The sequence below is a fragment of the Crassostrea angulata genome, chromosome 4, assembly GCF_025612915.1.
Source record: "Crassostrea angulata isolate pt1a10 chromosome 4, ASM2561291v2, whole genome shotgun sequence".
In the NCBI taxonomy this organism is placed as follows: Eukaryota; Metazoa; Mollusca; class Bivalvia; order Ostreida; family Ostreidae; genus Magallana; species Magallana angulata.
This window is the reverse complement of record NC_069114.1, coordinates 30,406,743-30,432,471: the sequence shown is the minus strand read 5'-3', so window position 1 is coordinate 30,432,471 and position 25,729 is coordinate 30,406,743. Positions and strand designations below refer to the sequence as shown.

At 32.3% G+C, this 25,729-nt stretch overlaps 1 protein-coding gene and 1 pseudogene across 1 annotated transcript in view; both read right to left on the bottom strand.

Moving 5' to 3' along the window:
* The window catches only part of LOC128182214 (protein mono-ADP-ribosyltransferase PARP14-like), a 108,846-nt gene extending 108,173 nt beyond the window's left edge, over nt 1-673 (bottom strand). The window contains 1 exon segment of the mRNA XM_052850813.1: nt 640-673. Within this exon segment, the coding sequence (XP_052706773.1) occupies nt 640-673 (34 nt within the window).
* Nucleotides 674-6,747: 6,074 nt separating this feature from the next.
* Nucleotides 6,748-21,485, bottom strand: LOC128179738 (protein mono-ADP-ribosyltransferase PARP15-like; annotated as a pseudogene).
* Nucleotides 21,486-25,729: the final 4,244 nt, after the last annotated feature.

Sequence of the window (25,729 nt, the reverse complement as noted above, 5' to 3'; positions counted from 1 at the left end):
GCGCTGTGATATTTCAGAGGTAATCAACATAATTAATGTCAACTGCGGTTGATTAATCATAGGTCAACCTCTTTCATTATTCAGGTTGCTTTATACTTTAAAAACTACGGTTAGATAGAACAATGGTATTATTCAAACGTAGTAGTCGTGGTTAGTAACGAGGGCATCACCTTTAAAATAGTAAAAATTTAAAACATTCACTTATGGATACTTTGTGTATTACTAACATTATACCGTAATAGACAATATGTAACAACCTGTCGCTATGACTCTCCCCCCTTTCCACCATTCAAATATGGCTAATCTAAATTTAAATCAGGATTACAATAGTGCTGATGAAGGGCCCTTTTACTTTATAACTCCTGCTCACTGCTGCTTATTACATCCCAGAAAACATTTTCATCAATTGTGAATGTAAACGTTGACACTTTGTGCATGGGTTTATTGCTTGCTTCAATTGCTTGCACTGTTTCAGAGAGGCAACTTTCAAACCTTAGATATGCCTGACGTCCTGACGTCAGGCACTATCTTTGATATTCTTTTATTTTCGCATGATTTTGACCAAAAAACTCCGGCGACATTGTACTTTTGGTTCACTAGTTTACTTCTCAAAAGTTTTTCGTAAACACCATAACCGACCTCTAAAATTCACGTCGAGATCAAGAGCCGCCATTTTTACCCGTCAACAACACACGTACTTTTACTTTACGAGGCTAGTGAGGGTGTTAAAAATATTCATAGCTAGACAAGTAAAGTAAATAAATGACATCTAAAATAAAATGTCTAATTATAAGGACTTTTTGGGTAGTAAAATTTCCACAGAACATATTCCTAAACTAGTTTCATAAGTCCAAACTCAGGTGAGCTAAATTATTTAAATGCGAGTTTTATGACATCTCAAGAAATAAAATGTTTATGTAATAAAACTTACATCGTAAAAGGAAAAAACTTACGTTGCGGATTGTGAAACAAAATGAGCCACATTGTTCCCTCCTTATGTTGAATGTGCCGACATTGCCCCTTGAAAATACTGTTAACAAATTGAGGGTCTGTCCCTGGAGGAATTCCCCTCACAATTAAACACCGCTTGCTAAACTCCTCGCGGAGTTGGGTCAAGATAAACTCCCCACTCATCGCAAAAACTGGACATACAGTGTGCAGCTGTAGACGGTACAACTATTCTGCAATCAAATATAATGACGCGGGAATACCCATTTTTGACAGTGGCTATTAACACTGATATTTCTTTTAAATGTGAGGTGCCTTAGTAAAGAATATGTATTAAATTACTGCATGAATAGACTAGAGTACAATGCCAATGTTGACACTAAAAGGAAAACGAACAATTTGACTGGGAAGTAAAATTATAGGCATGTAACCTTAAACGTTACTCTGCATAATGAGGTAGAAATCCTTAGCTAAACGAATAATATTCCTACTGAAAAAAATTTTGTTATTTACTTCAATTTAGTTGCATGTATAAACCGGCTAGAGAGAACTGTCTCGCCACTTCTCAAGAAGCATGAATATAAACAATATTCCGTAGTAACAGTGTAAATTGTGATGTAAAATGTTCTGTCTAGATCATGGCTTGACATTACGGCATGGTTGAAAGATAAAGGAGCAAGGAATATACAATGTAGCAAAATCTATCAAATCATTAAAAATTGTAAAAATTTACGTAATAAAAAATTCAGCTAAGGTTGACAAATAAAATATGCTCTTTCATTCATTTTACTTAATGTAGCTAAACTCAGGCGAAGGCTTGCGTAATCTTTCACACTTTCATCTTTTCCTCTAGTAGTCTTTTTCACAAAATATTAAATTTCACTTATACGAAAAACCCCTTCACAAGAAATGATCTCAATACTTATAATAAATCTCGTTAGAGTACAGTAACATATTAATAAACCCTGATTCCCATAACCATGACCCAAAACTAAAAGCACACACCACTTATACATATGTATCAGGTGAAATAAATGAAATTTAGTAATTAGAATTACAATGTGTGTCAAGTCTGACTTAGGAAATTCTGACGAGAAATTTTTGTTTTAAGAGTTTGTATAGAATTTCTTCCAAAATTTTCAATAATAACTACAATAGTGAGAAATATATGTATAATGTGGTTCAAAAATTGAATTTAGTTGTCCATCTTATGCATTCATATCATACGGTGTTTTTTAAAACAGTTTTGATATACTTAAGAGTTGGTTTGGGCTATCTTAAGGCTTTACGACAAAATTTAAACTCTCGTCAGAATTTTTGTTTTAGGGTGTTTTTGGGGAATGCAAACTACGTCCAGGTACAATCAAAATGCACTATGGATCCACTCCAAGATTTGTCGATGGAATATTAAGAAGAGTCACTCCTGGGCTCGACGGTTGGGAGCAGCAATCAAGAACCACTTAAAGAAATGAGTAGAATATAAACAACAAATATACTACTGTTTGCGGTGACAAGAAGATATTGTGCGAATACTGTTTTCGTCAAGGTTCATCATAAGAGTTATCCCAACGAAGTTCTTTCTTCCTACGGTATTTCTGATGATCAAAATAACTAAGCTAGAACTTTTTGACTATATGCATATATCGAAATGAACTACTCAACATTTTACACTGTTTTTGAGTTCTGCATGGTTGTCAGCAGATGAATGGATGCAGAGTTTCAGGATTCTTTGTATTATCCATAAGGATATCTGTAATCATGGAACTTCCGGTGGTGACCGACTTTAATGACATTCCGATCGAAGTGGAAACCCACACCTTATGTTATAAGTCATCAACCTCATCTGTATGACCTACCAATTCCAGAATCCAACCCAGATGTTTAAATACTGTTGCTGGTTGGACGGGATTTGTCTGAACCATATCATGTAAAGATCAACTTATAGAAGCTAGAAACGCACCCTTTGCTTAACGTTTGATACTTAGCTGGGTTGTCGGAGATGTGTTGCTTCATTCAAAACTACATTGATTGACAGTAATTGGTAATCGTGAAATTTATGGATTTGATTGACAAATCCTTTTAGAAGGATCAAGATGGACGTTGGAACTTTCCATTTAGCAATCATCTTCAATAATTACCAAATAATCAAATTCAGGCATTTCCCGTACTCAGATGTTGCATGCAAATTTACAGAAATATCCTACAAAAAGGAAATATATGTGATATTAATGAAGAATTTCATTGAATGTGATGCAATGGAAATCCACCATTAGAACAAGAGTTCTTCTACCTACCATTAATTGGTGTTTACAATCTTAAAATAAGGCTTGACAAAATTCGTATAATCTTTGATTCTTCGGTGAAATTTCATGGAGTCTCACTGAACATTGCTTATACACCCGACCACAACTGTGGTTAACAATAGTTTTGTGCGAAAATCAAAGTAACGCTCAAGGATGTTTTTATTTGTTATCTATATTATCAATAATCCTCAGTTGTGAACAACGGATTTCGAATGTTAATTAACGGTCATGGCGATTATCTTTAATTGACAAACGTCAATCGTAGTTTATCTTTCAAATTACATAAAATGCACCATTGTTAACTATAGTTCACGTTCTTATTATTTATATATTAATCTATGAATATAGATGGCAGCTAACTAAAGTTTTTTGTCTAAAAATATAATTAACGAATGTCAGAGAAAGATTTTCCAATAATCATTTTCACAAACTACGAAACTATGATCAACAACTCTTAAATATGTATACAAATGAGAAACATTTCGTACGGGAAATTGACAAAAGATGTCCTGATAAATATCAAAACATTCCCAAATGCATATATGTATTCGAACTAGAAAAAATTTCTTCAATTCACGATTAATGCATGGTAAATTTTACTTCATCTCTTGATGCAACCCAAATGAATCCAAACTGAAACTACCAGGTCTCGATCAAGAAAAACTTAAAACTTAATGTTTACGCATTTTTTCTAATCATTAGATATACTTTAAATAGAGATCGTCAACATTGAAATGGAAAAGTAAATTAAACAAAAAACGTGATCTTGCCCGTTTAACACATTATAATAACGTCTTCTTATTTAGTTTTTCGGGAAAACTAAAAAAGGATGTGTTTTGAAAATGAATTACTGACATTTATTTTGTAGATTTAGTTCAGTGGTCCCTATACTTTAGGAAGGTGAAGACGTTCAAGCATGGTTATCTTTTCGTGACCTAGATAATGGCATGTGGTTTAATGCAAGATAAATGGACTATATTTCGTATGGAAAAATATCCGGCCCAAATTTTATCCATTTTTTAAATAGTATCGTATAAAAATCAGATCTTCATAAATTATTGTACAGAGGATGTCAATCAATTTAATCTTGATTTTAGTCATCATTGCTCATTCGCTGTTTACATATGACGTCACATAAATTACCCAATTTCCACACTTTTGTATAGTGGCATGGATCTGTCACCACTTGTCAGATAATTATGCTGACTTGTCAAATGATTATGTCGACTTGTCAGATATTTATGTCAACTTGTCAGAAAATTATCATATGGACTAGAAACTCAATATTTTGTTGTCAAATCGTGTTTGTGCCACTAACTGTCATTAACTTGTCATTATAATATCCAACAAGTCGACATAATCATCTGACAAGTCGACATAATTATCTGACAAGTCGACATAATGATCTGACGAGTTAACATAATTATTTGACAGAAAAAATAAAATGAAGAAAATTATCATTCATTTTATAAGTCGATTTGTCAGATAATGATGTTGACTTGTCAGATATTATGTCGTCTTGTCAAATAATGATGTTGACTTGTCAGATAATTATGATGACTTGTCAAAAAATGATGTTGACTTGTCATATAATAATGTCGACTTGTCAGATCCTTATGTCGAATTGTCAGAAAAAATAATGTCAGCTTGATGGCACAAATTGGGCGTGGAAACGTTTAAGTGTTGAATTTTTTCAACATGTGAATAAGTGACAATTCGACATAAAGATCTGACAAGTCAACATAATTATCTGACAAGTCGACATCTAGATCTGACAAGTCGACTTGATTATCTGACTATGCCACCATACTTTTGCAATCAAATGAAAATATTGTCATTTTTTCCATATATTTTGCATTCAGAAGAGTAGAGCGCAGTTCTGCTCAAGTACGATTTTAACATATTTTTCTTCATTTAATTATACACTTCATACTAAAACAATTTACTTAGCAAGCCTGCGCTCGATGTTTCCCAGACGAAAAACCATAAGAGACATCCATATTTTTATCAAATGGTGATAACCTTTTCCACATTTTTAAAAATATGTTTTCAACTATCTTCAACCTTACTTTTAAACCTCTTTTAAAAACTTTAATTTTGGGGGGCGAAAAATGCATATTACCGCAGTTAACCGCACATAGTCCTTTGAAGCCGTGGGATTTGAAGAATTTCAATAATATTGTGGACTTATGATATCAAGCTAACTTAAGGGTACATCGATGCTCTGTCTAAGTGCTAAGCTATAAACTTGATTTGGTTACTAAAGCATTTTATTAACATAAGACAAAGTGGTACAATTAATGTGAATACTTTTAAATAAAGGTCAGAAAAAAACACGAAAACGAGTAATATGTTATTGTTTCACATCAACTTAGTTTACTCAAAATAAGCATTTGTCCCTGCTTTGAAGCAATACGATAATACATGTAGCTGTGTTCCTATTTCTTGTGGCTTCCAAATATGCGGAAACGTGAAGAAATCTTTAAAGATTCCATTTTTAAGAGAACAACATATAAACAATTGCGTTCGATTTCAAGGACCGAAGAGGAAAACCACATGAATCCTCAATTTCAACTGGAGAAACGAAATTTAATTTGAGTAAACAAATAAAAGATTCCTTGAGTTTCCGAGCTCATGGAAACCTTGGAATCGGAGCGAATTAAATTCCATTGCAAGGAAACGTAACTGAACAAAATGAATCTACCGAAGGTTTCGAAATGCTTTTATCAAGTGTCCCGAATTGAGAAGCAATATATTAAAAAACATTTAACAAACTGCTATGTACTTTGCTTGTAAATTAAGAAGGAAATAATTTTCTTTACTAATATTTTATCATAGGTTTTTGGCATTGGAATTATCAAAGTATTTAAGATCGGCGAACATGAACCGTAAAATGAAACATAAAAGTATATTTATTACACACAAATTACTCCAAGCAGTAAAAGCGCTGTCTACTGTCATCTCAACGAAAGACTCGTCAGACTCTCAAACTAATTACATAATTCGTCGTAAAATTTTATAGTTTATCATGATTTATTTATGTGGACTAAAAATCATAACCATAAACATATGCATACATGTACAAAACACCAATCTCATTAACATATTTTATTTGTTGATTAATGGTTTTACTCTATTTAAACAACTGAAAAAAACTTGACATCTGTCAAATAAAGGGCTACTGTAAATTCTTAATTAAACGCGAGAAATGAATATCCGCGTAAAATCACGCAAAAGCACGGATTTTAAAACCTCGCTTTTATTTATCGGGCAGATGTAAATTATTATTATTATGATAAAAAATTCGCTCTTTGCGATGTTTTATTACCGCGACTTGATGCAAACCTGTTGAATCGCGAAATCAAGTACTCGCGTAAAATAAGGAATCTACAGTATGTGTTCTCCCGTGATTTTTTTTATTTTAAAGTATACTATATTATTAACTGCAGTAATTATTGTAACATTTCACTACCATAGGTTGTTTTTTTCACCAAAATATCAAACTAATTTCTGAATATCACCTTATGATTCTTTGGTGTTCACTGTACGCCTTTAGTTGTGGTTGCACTAGAGAATTAACACAGGATAAAAAACCCAACAAGATCTACTATATTTCGGTGTCCGTATTTTAAAAAAGTATATTCATGTTCATACACTCTTTATACAACTTTGATTTAAATGTCCACGTTTCTATTTGAATGTGATAAGAAAGGCTGGATAGCACTGTGTGTCATTAAATATGGTGAATACAGTGGGTTACTGATATCGTTTACAACAGAATCGTACAGAATGTGAGACTGTTGTCCTGGTTTTGCAGATGGTACCCTCATTCCACTTTGTCTAACCGTGTATTCTCCGGTGAGGACTTTACAGAGGTACATTCTCTTGTGTCCTTGGCTATCTGGTTTGGGGTAGGTGTCGCTAACAAACCATCCAGCATCCACAGCAAAATCTACCCCTTCTCCATTTTCCGTGGCTGTGAATTTAAAAATATCATATTATGAATAAAACCATTACCAATCTTGAACCTAAGAACCAGGCTCATAAAATGGCTATGGGAGTATTACTAGCCATGCTTTTAATTCACTTTATAAAACAACTGACACATTTCTTAAAAACTGAATGCTCTACAGAAAAATGCAGTAAACATCAGGTGCAGTTCCATGCCAGAGTTCTCTCTCATTCTGTGTTCCTTTAGGATTTTGGGATTCTAGCAACTTCTTTTTGCCCACATATTGCTGGTACAACATCTTGTTCTGTATTCTCTCCAACTAGTCATAAAAAATTAATTATGCTATTGAATGTTGAGGTACATATAAATATATGCTAATATATATAAATATATATCCTATAGACCGATCATTTTCCGATTTCTCTACCAAAAGGACTTAGTCTCTCCCAGGAACCAATCGCACAGATTGCGCAATACTTGTTACGATATCCGAGAACAATATCCCGCCTATATTGAGAGTCAACGGAGAGAGCTATACCCCGCGATGCGGTATCATAGGAGCTGTGGCGACAACAATTTTGAACTTTTCCCAATTAAGAATACGTAAGGAGCTTTTATATACTTTGTGAAGTTTTTTTTACATCTGTCGTCGAACCATGACTTATTACTACTAGATGACACGGCTATAGTATATATATGTCTTCTTGTGCAATGTAAACAAAAACAATTATATAAAACACAAATTTTATATAGCTCGTTCTGTATTATCTCCAACTAGTCATTCTATAACCGTGTAAAGAACTTCACAAAGTATATAAAAGCTCCTTACATATTCTTAGTTGGGAAAAGTCTGTTCAAAATCGTATTTCTTTGTGATATATTATATTTCTGTATAATAATACCTACATGTATATACATACGTTATATACCTTATAATTCATATGAATGTTGGCAAATAAACAATAAAATATAATAGTATATGACTTAGTGGTTGACCTGTACATGTCTAATACAGTACACAAAATAATACATTATATTTGCACGACTAAGCAGCCAGAGTATGTATAAATTTCTTTTGATTTTTTAAAAATATATATGTACATGTAAATATATTTATTAATTTATCACAGAATGGATTTACTTCATTATTTCAGTATTAAACAACGTTCTCGAGGTAAATTTATATATCATCTATAAACAGGTTAATTTTGTCGGGATCTATATATATATTTTTTAATGAAAAACAATCAAAATCATGTATTCTTTAAAAATTGATTGATATTAAAATTTCATTTTATATTTTCATATATGCAAACTTTCAACATGTGATATTTATGAAACATATTCTGAAGGACCTGTTTTTCATCTAGAAATCAATATCATTAAATTGTATTAGTCAAATTGTGCAAGAAATTTCTCTTTGAGGCCCTTTTTAACTACATCAAGTACTGATCCTTATGTTTCATTATGTCAGTAACACTGAGGACACATATAAACTACAATGAATTTATGAAAATTTGATAGTCAGACAAGTGATTAAAATGTATTGTTCTAGTCTTGTATGCGTAATTTGCACACACAACAATATGTAGAACCTTATATTTTATTGCTTTTTTATCTTTTGGCAACAGTTTTGGCCAGCTTCAGGCAAAAACAAGCCAGCTCAAGAAATGTTCACATTTTTATCCTAAAATGTACAAAATGGCCGCATATCCCCTTAAGAAAGAAATCTTCTCGTCATCAGACATACTTTTTTTATTGAAAAATTCATGAAAATTTCACACAATCAAACAAATCAATTTATCAAATGATAGGTATTAGTTTAATCAAATTTGACTATCTTGTTTTCACATCAAGGTTAGGTCAAGGTCACCATCTCTTTTTTACCCTCAACTTAAAGGATGATAAAATGAGTATAGTTATTTGTAGTTCAGCAGACATCTGTTTATTATACGAAGTTTCTTGTCTTCATTGAAATGGTTAAACATCGCATTGTCGAAAACTTCTTCAATGCGCGAAGAAAATTCATATCTTGTTATAAGTAATTTGCTAGGAAGTGACACTGTACAATGCTTTATTCAGATTTCTCATTTACTTAATTAATTAATAAATTTTCTTTGTGTTTGTTTACAATTTAAAAATAAAAAAAATTGTTGAGCGCATTTCTTCAGGAGATAGATAGATAGATAGATAGATAGATAGATAGATAGATAGATAAGAAATGCAGGCATCAACAAAAGTTTTTGACTATGCAGAAGAACTAATACCTCATCAAACTAATAGTAATTGAATGATTTATAAACATTACAAAAGACAAGTTAGGAAATAGTTATATTAGTGGCCAGGTACCAAGGTTAATCCTTGGTAACGATTGAAAATAATCTCATCCTATTTATAAAAAAAAGAAATAATAAGACAGTCACTAGGCAACCCTTACCTGAACAATTTCCCTTTTGCCTACTTGTCCATGTACTCCATCAAGTACACTGGAATATTCTGGGTCATTTGATTTCACTGGCAATTCCGCTGGATGCTCAAAAGTAGATTCTGCACATGAAAGAAATTCCAATGATTGCATATAACCTTAAAAAGCTGAAAACCGTTAGTTTATAAATGCCTATGGACAAGCCAACCAATCATATTCTGGTTTTAATTTCTGGTTTTCGGTAATATTCAATAATAATAAACTCGAGCTCTTTCTTGGGATTTTTTATATTTTCTATCATCATGATATTCTATAACAAGAACATGATGATAATAATAATCATAGAAACCATTGATTTTGACTTTTCTGGTCACAGTAGTAAAGTCAGTCTCATCAACAGTAGGGTATTCCGTCATATTGTTGAAGTTGATGATGAACTCTATTCCTCCATCATCCTTGAATCGAACTTCTTTGTCCTGGTTGCAATAAGCTTTCTCAATAATCAGGTTTATGTTGCCTGGGTACCCAATCAAATCATTTTTGCCCTCAGAATTATCCACATAATACCACTGGGCATTGTCGGATATGAGCTTTGCCTGAAGTTTATTCTGTAAACCAAGTTCAGCGTTATGAGTTCTCTCCGACTAAGTCATATAACGTATTAATAATGCTCTAAAATGTTCAAGTACATATACAACTATGCTAATCCTATATAGGAATATATGATTTAGAACCTAAGCTGTAAATACATGCCTGATTGTGTTTTGACAAAACTTTCATATCATATATTAGCCTGATTTAGCAGTAAAACTATGAATAAATTAATTACATGTATAATAAGATCTAATAGAGTTTGTACATGTAATCAGTGCTACATACATTAGATTTTATCACAAATTTGATATAATTATCTTTTCACCATATTTCTTATGTAAAGTGAAAATAACACATTGTCTTCATTTTCCATTTAAAATCATATAAAAGGTACCATAAAATATCCAAATATCTAGAGAGAAAGTATGAAAGAAGGTGGATTTAATTTATCGGACAAGAAAATAACTTTGATATGTTTAACCTTCAATCCATTTAGCTTTAATATGAAGTAGAAATATTTTAACAGTCACTTGGGTACCCTTATCCAAACTATTGTCTTTTACCTACTTGTTCATGGAATCTGTAAATTATATTGGAATATTCAGGATCACTTGATTTAACAGGCACCACAACAAGGTTGTCAGAGTCCTTCATAGTCGTCCATTCTAACGGATGCTCAAATGTAGTGTCTACACAGGATATAAACAAATAGTTTTGCCAGTGATTGCATACTGCTTTGAAAAGCAACATACCAATAGTTTAAAAATCATATTTATGACTGGATATTACCGTTACTTGAATTCATAGGCTTGACAAACGAATATTTGTTTATAATTTTATAAAATTCATATTCTTTATAAAACGTTAATAAAATTAGTTGGAAAAAAGTAGATTCGTGTATCATAACATTACATATATACAAGAAATAATTTTGAAGCAAGCGTCAAAAGAACGACAGCAGACTGTTTGTTCTGAACATTATAAAGATCAAGTTTTGCAGTACATTAACAACACACTCACATATATATGGACAAAGTTTTTTTTTTTTTTTTTTTTTTTTTTTTTTTTTACATCAGCTTGATATATAGAGGATATCTTTATTGTGTGATTTTATATTTGCTTTATCCAACGAGTTGAAATGGTGTATATATTCGCGAGGCTTGCCGAGCGAATATAACCATTTCAACGAGTTGGATAAAGCAAATATAAAATCACACAATTATAGATGTTATATTTATCTCAAACAATTTGATTTATATTATGAAGCTTTTGAGACAGTCCCTAATGTGACCCCCCGAATTGTTTTTTTTTTCCAAAGATTAAAAAGTTAACGAGGATGCAACGTTGTGTTATGCGGCTATTGTGACCTTGCGCAATACAATATAGTACGTCATTCCTGAGATAAATCTAACTGTTTTAATGTAAAGTTTCACTGAAATAAACCTTAAAATAATTTTATAGCTCTAGATAATTTTTCTTAGAGCTTATTCACTTGATTAAATGGAAATTCCGATTAGAAGACTTGAATAATCAAGTTTGTTGACATACACAAAGTTGCGAATGCTCGTTAGTTTGAATTGACTCGAACGAGGAACAGTTGTTGATGTTTAATAAAACAAACACTAGGCTAGCCTTATGATTCGAAATTGAAAATAGTGAATAAGGATGCTTACTGGTGGTGGAATAAAAGTCTTATGAAACATTATTTCGGTAAATTCTTGTATATAAACACAACCAGAGCGCTCTGTTTTCATCGCGTCGTCAGGATGAACTCCTTGATAGCCTAGTTAACGTAATTTGCAGTTTTATAAACTTCACAAAGCAAATTGAAAGTTGGAAGTGGGCTAAACTTATCAAAAATCTTGACAAACAAGAAAAAAGGGTCTTGTGGTTACGGTTATGAATAACTTTGCAGAAAAGGTGTGTGGGGGGGGGGGAGCTAACCCCCCACACACTCACAATAGCCCCCCGGTTCCGACGCCTGTGTTACGCAGTTATGTGTTTTCCTTCATATTTGTAATTTAAATCTTTGACAAAATCAATTTTATATTAATTTTTGTAGTAGATATAGTTATGTTGAAAGTACTAGCAAATCTTAGAAAATAGGTCACTGAAGCGTTGAAGCGAGGGGTTGTGTCAAAAATAGTTCGGACCGGAAGTATTTGATAAAGCATCACCCGTTTGATATAGCAAAGGTTTATCACACGGGTAATATTCACCACGCGTATGAGATAAACATGTTTATCTCATGATAAAAATGGAAAGAAACAATACAATGTTGAAACAATACATTTTACTTTTTTTTAATTTTGTAAATAAAATATACTAGTAGTAACACTCCCATAATTTGGTCTTGTTCAATCACATCATCTCTTTGAGCAACGCTGCGTTCATATTACAGTATACATATATTATTTAAAAATTTGGTCATTTCCAAGTTGATATGTTTTAGGGGATAGAGGATAAAACAAAGCAACAGCCTTTTATTTTCCCAAGATGTTTGGGATAAGGATGAGAACTATCTTTTGCGTCACATACTTATATTTAAATTCAGCGTATATTTCCCCCTATGTATGCATTGAAATCTTCGACGTTCAATTTTTCTATATTTACATTCCGTGTATATTTCCCCTTATGTTTGCATTGGAAATCTGCGACCTTCAATTTTCAATGAACTTTGCTAATTCATGCGACATGAGCACAAATACAAACGTCTTCACATGTTTTCAGAATATTTTTTTTGTAAGATTAAATGACATTTTCAATTTTACATAACCAAGTTAATAAGTACTTTTGAAAAACTATCATAAATATATATCTACTCCTTAATAAAAAAGTTTTTTCTCCAGAAAGTTTCTGCCACTATATTTTTTGTCGCGGAAGCTAATTAAATGATTAATTAATCTGTTCCATGTATGTTCTTATCGTGGACTAACAGCGTAAAAATTGCTTTATAGCGGCGATACATAATATTTCATACAAATAGACATCCGTATGAAAATATAAATATAAACATTGAATGCTTAAATGAATTCCCTTTGCTAATTCATGCGCCATAAGAACAGATATAAACGTCTTCACGTGTTTCGAGTATATCTATTATTGTAAGATTAAATGAAACTTTCAATCTTACATAACCATTTTGGTATGTAATTTTGAAAAACAATCATTAATAAATATCTTCTCCTTATTAAAAAAAGATTTTACTCCAGACAGATTCTGGCAATATATTTTTTGTCGCGGAAGCTAATTAAATGACATGTTAATATGGCTGTTCCATGTTATTTCATATCCAGGACTAAGAGCGCAAATAATGACTTTATACCGGCGATACACAATATCCCATATACATAGACATCATTATAAAAACATAAATATAAGTATTGAATGCTTATTTTTGGATATCGTCAGTCCTATGACACACCAAGTGGTGCAGACAAATTATAATACCGCGCATTAGCGCCGTATTCAATTTGTGCGCCTTGAGCACAGATACAAATGTCATCACGTCTCTATATATTTAAATGAGACTTTCAATTTGACATTATTAAGGTCTTCCGTTTCCAACGGAAGACCTTTCTATTATTGTGCGGGTTAAGATTATTCTTATTTTTCTTTTTTTTTTGTTTCCTAGACGCGAACTTTGAGGCTTCATATCGTGCTCATTTCTGAACGGTTTTTGCTCAAATTTTCAGGGCTAATGGACTTTACAAAACACTATCTTCATCAATTCATAGAAGTTAGAATTCCCTTTCCGTTAACGAGTTATTCCCCTTTTAATTTTTTTTAGGGCCTTTGGTTTCCAGACAAAGGCTCCGAGACTATAATAGCAGGGAATAGGAATCCAACGAATTTGAATAACAAAGACATTGAAGTTGTATACATCGGTTTTTGTTTTTGGATTACCTTCCTTATTTAGGAAAAGGTAGGGGGTCAAAAAACAGGATTCCAAAAAGTGCAAAAATTTAGACATATTTTCCTTTATATCTTTTTAACGAAAAATATTTAGTTAAGACATGTAGAATAAAAGTTGTGCAGAATATCAAGGGCTTTCATTTGACACCAATAAAAAAGGGCTGGCCCCTTAAATTAAGGGCCAATAGCCCCTAAAAGTTTTTGCTTAATAACTCAAAAACAGTTAGGATTTTGATATGGATGTTGCTGGAAAAGTTGTTTGTTGGGATCTCATAAAGGTCGTAACAATATTATTTTGTAAGTGATTTGTGTAGTATGAGTGTAAAAAGCTTTACATGTTGACATGTACCTGTTTTCATTAGACAAGTTAACGAAAGTCTTTGTGCGTACAACTGGCATAAAGTTGCCGCAGAAAGTATGCTGGTTTATACAGGAGGCATTAATTTATAAGAAATTTGTTTTTGTTGGAGTACATGCTTTTTTAAGGAGTTTAAGTCATTGTTGTTAAGTTCTTATAGTGCACAATCATTAAAAACGGCAATTGGAAAACAAAACATTCTTTTTCTTTTCTATTTAACCACAAAATATGGAATTAAAAAACTATATGCATTACATTTTATTTATTAACTCCATGCATTTAAAATCTACCTTGAATCAGAGCTGTGTGTGTGTGTACCTTTACGTAAGCTCTCCCTCGCCCGCGGCCGAGAAAATCGGTCACCATGTAGCGGTCAGCGGTTATCTAATACACGAGAGCTGTGTCTCTCATATACATGTATGAGTTTATTTAGCCGCGAACTCGATAATTGGTTTCGTTTTGATTACACATAATTTTTTTTTGGATTAAACGATTGGGTGTCAATTAAGAAATCGTTCAGTTAATTAATAAAAGCAATGTCACTCTCAATCTAAAGCAATAATAGACACAGATCAATTGTGGGTTTTAAGTTTAAAATAAATAACTTTTATTTGATAGAGTATGTTCATTATACTGCAAACTTTTCAAATCTTCCTGGGTTCTGAACTGTGCCTGTCTGTGCGTTGTACATATACCTTTACGTAATATATCCTTCGCCAACGGCCGATGAGATCAGCCACGGCTGCACTACCTAGCGGTTATTAAGCGGGTTTTAATACACAAGATTCTCACACTGCGACGCACACTTACATGCACATGAATATAGCCGTAAAAACAGGAACTGTTTTAATTTAATCCTATAAAAGTTTGTCCATCTTGTATTTATTCAATTGAACATTTGAGTGTAAATGAATATTAATGAGCGATATTACTCCAAATCGTAAACATCGTACATTTAAGACATAAATTAATGGTTAGTTTGTTTATGTAAAATATTTTAGAAACTGCACAAATAATGTTTTGAATCAACCCCCCACCCCCACCCCCCCCCCACACACACACACAAATAGTAAACCTTTAAATGATGATCATCCCTCGCACATGGCTGAGGAGAACCGGCGCCAAGTAATCCGGGGTTGGTTCGTGTTCTTCTACATGTACCTTATCGCGCGTTCATGTTTCATATTTTGCACGGACACAACTATATTTTATTATTTTTTCAACTATTATATTCGTTTAAGATGAAAAGATAAACAGGTAGTTTAAAAATCAAATTATAATCAAAGTTCCATGTAACATGTTTGCAGTAGGTGCTAGCACGATAAAAAATGTCCTGAATTGAGGCATTCGATGATTTTTAAAAAAAAAATTCACATGAATTTTAAACAACTTTAGATTAGATTCTATCGGTCACATATTAATCACTTCTGTAGTTTCTCTACATGGTCGTTCGTTTCTTTGTAGAAGCGAACTCATTGCTGCCCCCTCCCGCCCCGCTGACAGGAGCTCGCGCTGGACTTTTTTAATTGTCAAAACGATATCAAGATCTATCGAAAATCATTGTTGGTGGCTTCTTCTCATGTGTAACATTTTGTTTCTTATTCCCACCCGTTTGTTTATTCGGTCAGTCTGTGTAAATTCAATCGCCACAGCTCGGAACATATATAGCCCCAGATCATCAAATTTTATATAATTGTGTAACTGTTGGAATGGTGCTTTTACATAAAATAATAAATAATAAAATCATCCAGAAAAAAAGTTACCGTAACTCAATAGTCAATACCAAAAATAAAATCCGTATGATTGCTAACTGAAATCGGTATTTCAGTATTCGGCGGGATTTGATTTTTCTGCTAACATTAGTATTTTTATTGGTTTCAGAGATTACGATGTAAAAACACAAACAGTAAATACACCTGATATTATTTACATTGATAATGTTGAAAAATATTTAAAATTAAATTAGTCACATTCGTAAGATAAAAATGTTCTACGAACAACCGATTATTTTTTCCTATGTCGTGTCATTCGCGCGTAAATAAGTATGTTCTGTACACATGAACCCAGAAAAAATTCAAATGATTACACAAAAAAGAAAGTTGTAATTAGTATTTCGGAATTTTTTTCTGAAAGTAATTTCACATTGTATTGAAAAGAACAAGAAATAAAAATGATTTAAATTTTTGACTCAATATTCGTATATATTACCGGCGCTTCGTACATGTGTAACGGCGTACAGTGTATAGATTATTATAATCTGTTCGAATTAAGTACCATGCGTAAAGATTCCCATAATAATTACTAATAATTGCATGACTGTGTACATTGTAGGCAAATCCCTGTGTGTTAATTACTTCTAAGACTCTTTGTTTTCCATTAACAGTGGTTTAAATAATTTTCAGATAATTAATAAAAATTTTGTCATTTGAATTGTATGCTTCATCAAATACTGATTCCGATTACCTTGAAGTCATTAATTTTCGATTGGCTATTGACAAAGAAAGAGACGCTTGACCATCCAATGAAAACAAATACACAGGTTGATTGACAGGTTCAGCCAGGTGCAGGAGACACCCGATGTCCGAGGTTATGTGTGCTGCTTGTACAAAGTCGAATGGTCTCAGTAAGAGTTATCGATGTGAATAAATAAAAAAATATATATGCTTATCAAAACATGATCGTTTAAGTTACAGCGAAGTACATTGAAGCGTTTAATAGGGGTTTACTCCAGAAAAGTTTCTACCTAATGTTTTCACTGACCTTTGTCCAATCAGATCGTAGCTGGGCGGAGTTAAGACATTGCCGCTCGTGACTTGAATGAGAGAAAGAACAGAGAGAGAGAGAGAGAGAGAGAGTTGAGTAAATTATAAGTGGTGCTGATAAAGGAATAATCATTAGTTATAAACTTGCAAACAAATTAATTAAGGTCTGCATATAAAAATTACATGTGTATCCTATATTGTATAACTTTAAAGCTTTTTAAAGAACGATTGTGAAAATTTCTTTGGCCGCGCGCCGTCGACAACATGCACATGGATAAGAATGACGTAGCTTATATTCAACTAAATTTCCTAGCATGGAGTCCGAGAATACGGACATTAAATATTTTAAAATGCGAACGAGTAATCACTTATGAACATGATGAATTTAGATGTAGTGTAAAGGAAAGACAACGAAGGCGGATGCTTAGTGGAAAAGTAAAACGTCTAAGGTAAAGAATGTTTCACACTGAGTAACCATGAAGAAAGATTTAATACAAAGTAAATTTACAACCTTTGTTTAATTCCAGGAAGATTCGGCAAACTTTGATTTAATTATTAACGGTAACACTTGTAATAAAAACAGTTTCTTAAATATTCGTACAGTCTTCGATGTTTGACATTACCTTATCCTATTACTGATCTATATATAGACATCGTTGTTCCCTGGTTAAAGAATTTCAAAACACTTCAAAGTTTCATAAATTTATAAGATATACTATGTCCCGAGTTTTTTCTTCCACCACTTTTTGCTTGATATTTCAATAATAGTAAATACCTTTGTGCTAAAACTACGTTCGTCCACTTATATGAAAAATGTCCAGATTATATGTGTTGAAACGCCCCCTCTATCGCTTCAGGTTTCAATACACATCCCAATATTGAAAGTCTACGGGGGTTTTGCATTGCATCAGCCATTAATAAGCCCGGATGATAACGTTTAAATATTGCGCGAGGTATCCCGAGTACTTCCGAACGGAGAAAAGATGTAAACATTTCCCATTATATATCTCCGTAAAAAAATTGTTTTCGTTCCTGTGAAATTTTATGAGTGAAAATTGTTCAATGAAGATATCTTGGATATATTCCCTTTCATCAATTGAAAGTGAATTGAAGTGTCAGTGAGTTCCGAATGAAATCTGATAAATGTTTCACGCGGTTCTCGCACGCTTTGCCCGAAACGATTTACACGCTTTGCCCGAAACGCTAAACGGTTTACACGAAACGCTTCACAATCACACGAAACGCTTAACGGTTTACACGAAACGTTTCTCGCAAGTAAGTCGCACGTTTTTTGGTGTAGTAGTAAGTTTCAGGGTCTGTAAATTTTGTCATCACGCAACAATTCTAAACTTGCACATAGTTTTCAAAAATTTAGAAATATTTTTAAATAAAGAAGTTATCTTAGAGAAAAGGTTACGTGTTTTGTAGGCGGGTTCGGTTTTTAAATCAAAGTACTGATGTACTGACGAGAGTTGATTTTATCGAATATTATTTATTTTAAAATCAACGATATGCTAGTTTGCTTGGCAAGTAGTTTATAATCTGCATTTGAATTATGCACATTTTTATAATATGAATTCTCTGACTGTTCCGACTAGAATTTTGAGAAAACCTCTAATGAATCATGTTGTGTAATATTTTAAAATAGAATTGATTTCATCAAACTATGTTTTGGTATTCCAAATATTTCAAAAATTGTATGGATCCAACCAATAATGAACTCTAGTCTCGTTCAACCAGATGCTTGGCTGTCTCCGTTAATCTCCGACAAGTAAGAGATACCAGGTCACATGATAGCTTGATGATGCGACCTCTAAATATAGACTGACTCTCTACTTGCCGGAGATGTAAGGAGACAGCCGATGGTTGAACGAGACTATATATTGAACTCTGGCGTAGGAATACACAGGACTAAAAAAACTTCAAATTGTTCCTACCATTTAAAATCTGACTATTTCCAAGGTATTTATAAAAAAAGTTTCCTTTAAAAAAATACTTCATTATTTTCAAGAACTAAGTCTTGTCAGCGGCGATGATTTGTGCTTAGGTGCAAACACAGTTTCAGTTTCGGTATGCTAGAGTAACTGCATAGGAGAGTTTATTAAAATCAACTCCCAAAAACACAATTCCTCACATGATTCATGAGTACATGTAACAATGCTTGCTACCCTCTGAAAATTTAACTCGCCATTAAACATCTCATTTTTTAAAGAATGTTTGAAACGATTACATAAACTGTGTTCGACAGATAGTTTTCCTAAAACATTTTCTTTCTTTCTTTTTCAAAACACGTTTTATATACAGGCTTTCAATCACAACACATTTTTATAACAAAAGCAGAACTGAAAGTTTAGTCATTATAAATTATTGACACCATATCACATACATTTTCAACTCGCAGCAACAACGGAAGACCTACTCGTGGCTTTGCCACGAGCTCTGCTCTAGTTTCTGTATTATTTTCTGTATTGAAGGGACATGGTCACATTTTTGGTCAAATTTTATTTTTGCTTTTATTATTTACAATGCTTTAGGAATGCATTTCTAATGATTTAATGAAATTTGAGAGTCAGTTGTTGAGTCATAAGCAAGTAACAGGGCTCACAGTTCTTGTAAAAAAGGCTCGTGCCCTGTTTTAGTTTACGTAGGTTTAATATACCAGTAAAAATCTTTTTCAAGCTGATTTGTCTATCTTTTTATTCATTTTAAGCATCAATAAACGGTTTCTAACGTTTAACACAGGTATTCTAGGTCTAAAACTGGAATTTTTACTTTTTACTTATCCTATTGATCCCGGTAATATATCACTTTATTTTCTTGAAAAGCATCTCTATTACTTTTTTTTTCTCAGAATGGTGTATACAGGGTCAATAATTTTAAATGTATCAATTTTTAATATTCACCACGTACATGTTCCAGCCTACCATATTTGATAATGTACTACTTTCATGCAATTTTCATGCCTCATACTCATTGTTATATGTATTATGTATAATTGAAATACTTTGAAAACTTTTCTTCTCAATTGATTTATTTTGATAAGATCAAGAAACGGACTATAGTTAATGAACGTTTTCAAGATTTATCTATCTTGGGGAAAACAATAAATGCTCCCCAGGGTTCATGACCCTGAATATTGAGTAGGCTGTGAGGTGTGAGTATTTCTTAACGGCAACTCTGTCTTGAATTACCGTATTCATATGTTGCTGTTTTTTGGAGGGGATATAATTCTGGTCTATTTTGACAATTTTTTAAACTTCGCCGAAATTAATTTCACCAAATTTAAAATTTAAATACTTTTTTAAAGATTTTTGTTACCTTTTTTTATACATCGATCATTTAAAGTATATGGGCGCAATGGAAAAGGACATGTGTTTCGCTAAAATGCACATTTTCTTATAATCAACGCAAAACAAATATAACTTAAAAAAACACCTGAATACGACTATAAATTAGAAGTTTATTAATGAAACAGATTATTTCACTTTCTCCTGTTTAGATGTATAATTAATCGCAGTGAGAGGGGTTGTAAGTTTGTCTTGCTTTAGAGGATATGTAATCCACTATCGAGTCAGGTGTCTGATCAATGGTTTCTTTGTAACCATATGCATGAAAATAAAATTGATAGATAATAAGATATACTTTAGTTCTATTTCTAATGATTATTTTTGTTGAAAATATTTAACTGTGTAAAGCCAAGATTATTGGATTATTATTAGATAACATTTAATGTTATATAATTGGAATAGGGTGACTTAGGATTTTCGCCCGAGTACATTAACTTCTAAGGCTTTAGGAAACTCACAAAAGTTTTAATGAATTTAATAGGATTCACCAAAATTATATCCACTAATTATAATGGTATATCCTGTTGGCTCAAATCCGACAAATTTGCGTCCCACCAAAATAACGATTTTGTTTTGTTTATTGCAATCCTAATAACTATTTCAAAACAGAGAGAACAATAAAACACAACCAATCATAACTACCTATGATTTTGTCTCTCCTGGTCACAGTAGCAACATCAGACTTTTCAATAGTAGGGTATTCCTCCATGTTGTTGAAGTTGATGGTGTACTCGGTTCCTCCATCATCAATGAATCTAACTTCTTTGTCCTGATTGCGATAGGCTCTCTCAATGATTAGATTTATGTTACCTTGGTACTCTAACAGTTCATTTTTGCCTTCAGAATTATCCACATAATACCACTGAACATCGTCGGAGATGATCTTTCCCTGGAGTTATGATAAAGAGCTCAGTAGTATGTATTCTATTCAACTAGATGCAAGCCACTAAAAATTATTCAATCTATAAACTAAATAAGTACATAAACATTCAAAAGTATATTGATCTTATATGCTTCCTATATGCTTTTATATGGTTTAGTACCTGAGCTGTAAATACATATCCAATGTTGTTCTGACAACAAAGAAATCTAAGAAAGGAGTCTTATTTGGTTTTCGACTGTCAAAATTAAATGTGATTAAATGCTCATTAAATCAAGATGAAAGGAAAGGACTATGTGCGGTATGGTCTAATATCTGCCCCCAATTTTAACCAATTTTCAAATAGTGTCGTATTAAAATCAAATCTTCATAAATCATTGTACAGTGGACGCCTATCACTTTAATCTTGATTTAAACCACCATTGCTCATTGGCTATTTATCTATGACGTCAACTTTATGACCATATTCCCGCAAATTTGCAAACGGATGAAAATATTCTCATTTTTGCTTTATATTATACATTCGGAAGTATAGAGCGCAGGTCTGCTCAAGTAAGATTTTTTTTTTTAGATAATTATACACATTATACTAAAAAATGGTACTTGAGCAAGCCTGCACTCAATGTTTCCCGGTCGAAAAATCATCGAAAAACACCCATATTTTGCCACAAAACTCAATTTATCAGAATTAGACAATCTTCATGACGTCATTCCTACATTATGACGTCACGGTGGTGATAACCTTTTGCACCCATATTTTAAATATGATTCTAACTATCTTCACCCTTATTTTTAAAGCGCTTTATAAAACTTTAATTTGGGGGGCAAAAAATGCATAAAACCGCACATAGTCCTTTAGAAATAATATTTTCTTTCTTTTTCAACATTATTCAATGTGGCATAGAAATAGTAATTAAAGTTTAGAATCAGACTATATTTTTTGCGGAACATTTACGTAGGAATTGCTGTAAATTTATTTACTGTATGGATTCATTTAGTACATGTATTTTTAAAACAATAACATAACAATAACAACTAATGGACTAATGATAAGATATTTTGGTTTCAGAATATGGTTTAAAATATGATTTACCTATCAAACTACATTGTTGTCAAAATAAAACTCCACACAGTCTTTGCAATTTGTTGCTGTGTCCTTGTTTCCACTTACCTTTATACATGTAGTACAAAATGAGCCAGAAGACTCCTGGTCTATCTTTTTTCCCACCTTCTTTGCATTCAAATGCATTTTCTGCACATGGATTTGTTTTTTTCTCAATAAAAGTGGAAATTTTTTAAGTACACGAGAAGCAGCTATAATAGGAAAAATAACAAAAAAGTGTTAAATATTTTCAAGGTAAAATTTAATAATGTTTAAAAAATTTAAGTTCGTATTTAAAGAACCCTAATTAATGATATGACTAACCAATACTCAGTGGAAGTTTTCCTTCGGACTGAAATGTCACATTCTTATTAGTTTAAGGTATCCGATCCATATTATGACCTAATTTTTCTAACCTTGAATATCCATCATGTATTAAACACTCTGATATTACTTTAAAGCATTTTAAAGGGAAAAAAAGATTTACCGAGAGAAATTTTTGATTTAGCAGTAATTAAATAATGAAGATTGCATTAATGTCTATGGGGACAAGTACATCTTTTATAATAAGCAATTAAATAATAAGAATATCAATAAATGCTTCGATTAAAAGATGCATTTAATCATCAGGAATACAAAAACTATTGAAAATAATTTGTATACCGTATATATTAATTTTATAGATTAAAAGCAAAGGGGAGCAACTCTTCAAGAAAAGGAAAAAGTCTTTTATTAAGACACATTCTGCTCTTACATACTGACACTTAAACATGGAAATTATGACAAGTCTATTAAGTATGAAGCCCATACTTATCTGTTATGCATCCAGATTCATTGAATCTGGGGTTCTTATGGATCGGATACCTTAAACATGGCACATAACTACCTGATCTACTTCTATGTCGGGCTTGTTGGTTTTATATTCGGCATTATGGGCGACGCTTTGCCTACTTATCTCAACATTTCATAATATATAAAATAGCAACAAATTAAAACATGAAAAGGAAAAAGCGGTACAGCCAAAATTTTCAAGACTATTTGAAAGGTGAGAATGAGAATTTTGAAGTGTTCATCTCTGTAAAAATTGGACAAGATGTAAGGCCAATTTACAAAGATTTGCGTAGATCATTGCTTCTTATGAAATAAATGCCTCACTTGATAGTCCTCGATAAACAAAACACTAACCTTATAGCCGATTTTTTGGCGGGACGCAATTTTGGCGGATTGAGCCTAAAATGTATACCACTCATTTCGGCGGATATAATTTTGATGAATCCTTTTCCCCTCATTAAAACTCTAATTTCAGTTTACTTTTAATAGCTGAGAAGTTAATGTACTAAAACAAAAGCCATAAGTCACCATAACAAAGGAGAAAAATTTGATGTCTGATACTGACCTCACACACTTCAATATTTTCAACAGAAATAGAAGTAATCATATCTATGAGCGTATAGCTGTTGACTGATAAACAACACAAGTAATATATGCATGAAAAAGTACACTTAAACAATCAATTTTAATTTCATTGTTAGCGAAGAAACCATTATTCAAACAATTATCTCCCCCTGAATCCACCTGAGTCGAGTTTGAATATGCAATGGGTCAATATTTTGTAAGTTAAGTTTTATATAATTACAACTCAATTCATAGAACGTTACAGTTTTCAAAGTTCCCACCTATTTGATCACTTTGACTTTGATTATATTTGTTGATGGGTTCTGAGTAGATGTTGATAAAGGGCGGTGATTCCGATAGGTTAAGCAAAGTTACAGAAATAATACATGTATTATAAACCAAATAATAATGTGGTATTCTTGTGACTGGGGCCTTTCTTATTTAGCAAGGTTATCTGATAAAGTTACTAAATATAGAGCCATATAATGCGCATTATAAATGTATTTTCTGAATTAGTAAAATCAGAACAGCCCATTTTTGGTGTGCTTAAAAAAGCTTATAACTTAATCTATTGAAAAATGCATTCATATTAGTGAATTCATGCTTATTTAAATGATAATTGGAACCTAGGAAAACACAAGTTAATTCTTCCCTTGCTCCCTTAGAGGATTCAATAATTGCCTGAAATAGTTCGGTGTTTACTTTGGCGAGTAGCCGTTTCGGGAATAAACCAGCACGCGGGGGTGTTAAGGTAGCATATGGGCAATTGAGCGTCTTGTTTTGACTGTTATATTCAAAATCGTAAAATTAAATAATAATTTTGAATAAGATCAAAAACTTAGTATTATCCTTTAAAATAGATGTCAGTGCAATAAAATCGGGTAGTACATACTGCCATATTGGTGCATTATCACGTGACAACTATAAATAGCTTATATGTATATTCCTTAACATAAAATGAGATAGAACAACACTACCCCGCGGTTTCAAAAATAAAATAAGCATACCAAGTGAAAGCAAAACATCTCAGTTTAATCAAAACCGCTGCTAGAATCCTATGTTTTTCCTTACTAAAAAGTTATTTATCCGGTTCTCGTGAAACCTTCCCAACTTTTATATAGTTTGTACGGAAAACGGCAAATTGCATCAAAACAACACACAACATGGGATTCTAGCAGCACTTTTCAATTTAAGCATTGGTCAAACTAACGATACGTATAAAATTTCAAGTTCAATATATACGGGGTAGTGTTGTTCTAGTCGGATTTTTATATCGTAATCAATGACAGAGGAAAGCCTGGCCGAGAAATAAAAGCAAATTTACATACCTTTTAGCGAATGATTGATAAAACTAACATCTCCCCCAGTAATCTTATGTTCAATTCTCAATAAATCACACCACAATACTTTATAATTATTATTAGAGTTCTTAGATTATTTATATTTTGAATATGTTTACAATGCTTTCCGATCAAATTCATATGACATTCAACTTTTAGTCATGACGTCATCAATGTGTAAATCTACGTAATACAAATAATTTCTGGAAAAAAATTGTCTTCAGTATTTTTTTATTTGTTTTTGATCTACGTTTCGTTGCTGAGATATTTGAATATGTACATAATAACTAAGATTTGTGATTTCACGGAATTACATGTAACTCAGATTCCATATGCTTCCTTAACACCCCTGCACAGACCACATGTCTCCAAAAACAACACAATCTAACACCCCAATCACTGGGTTTA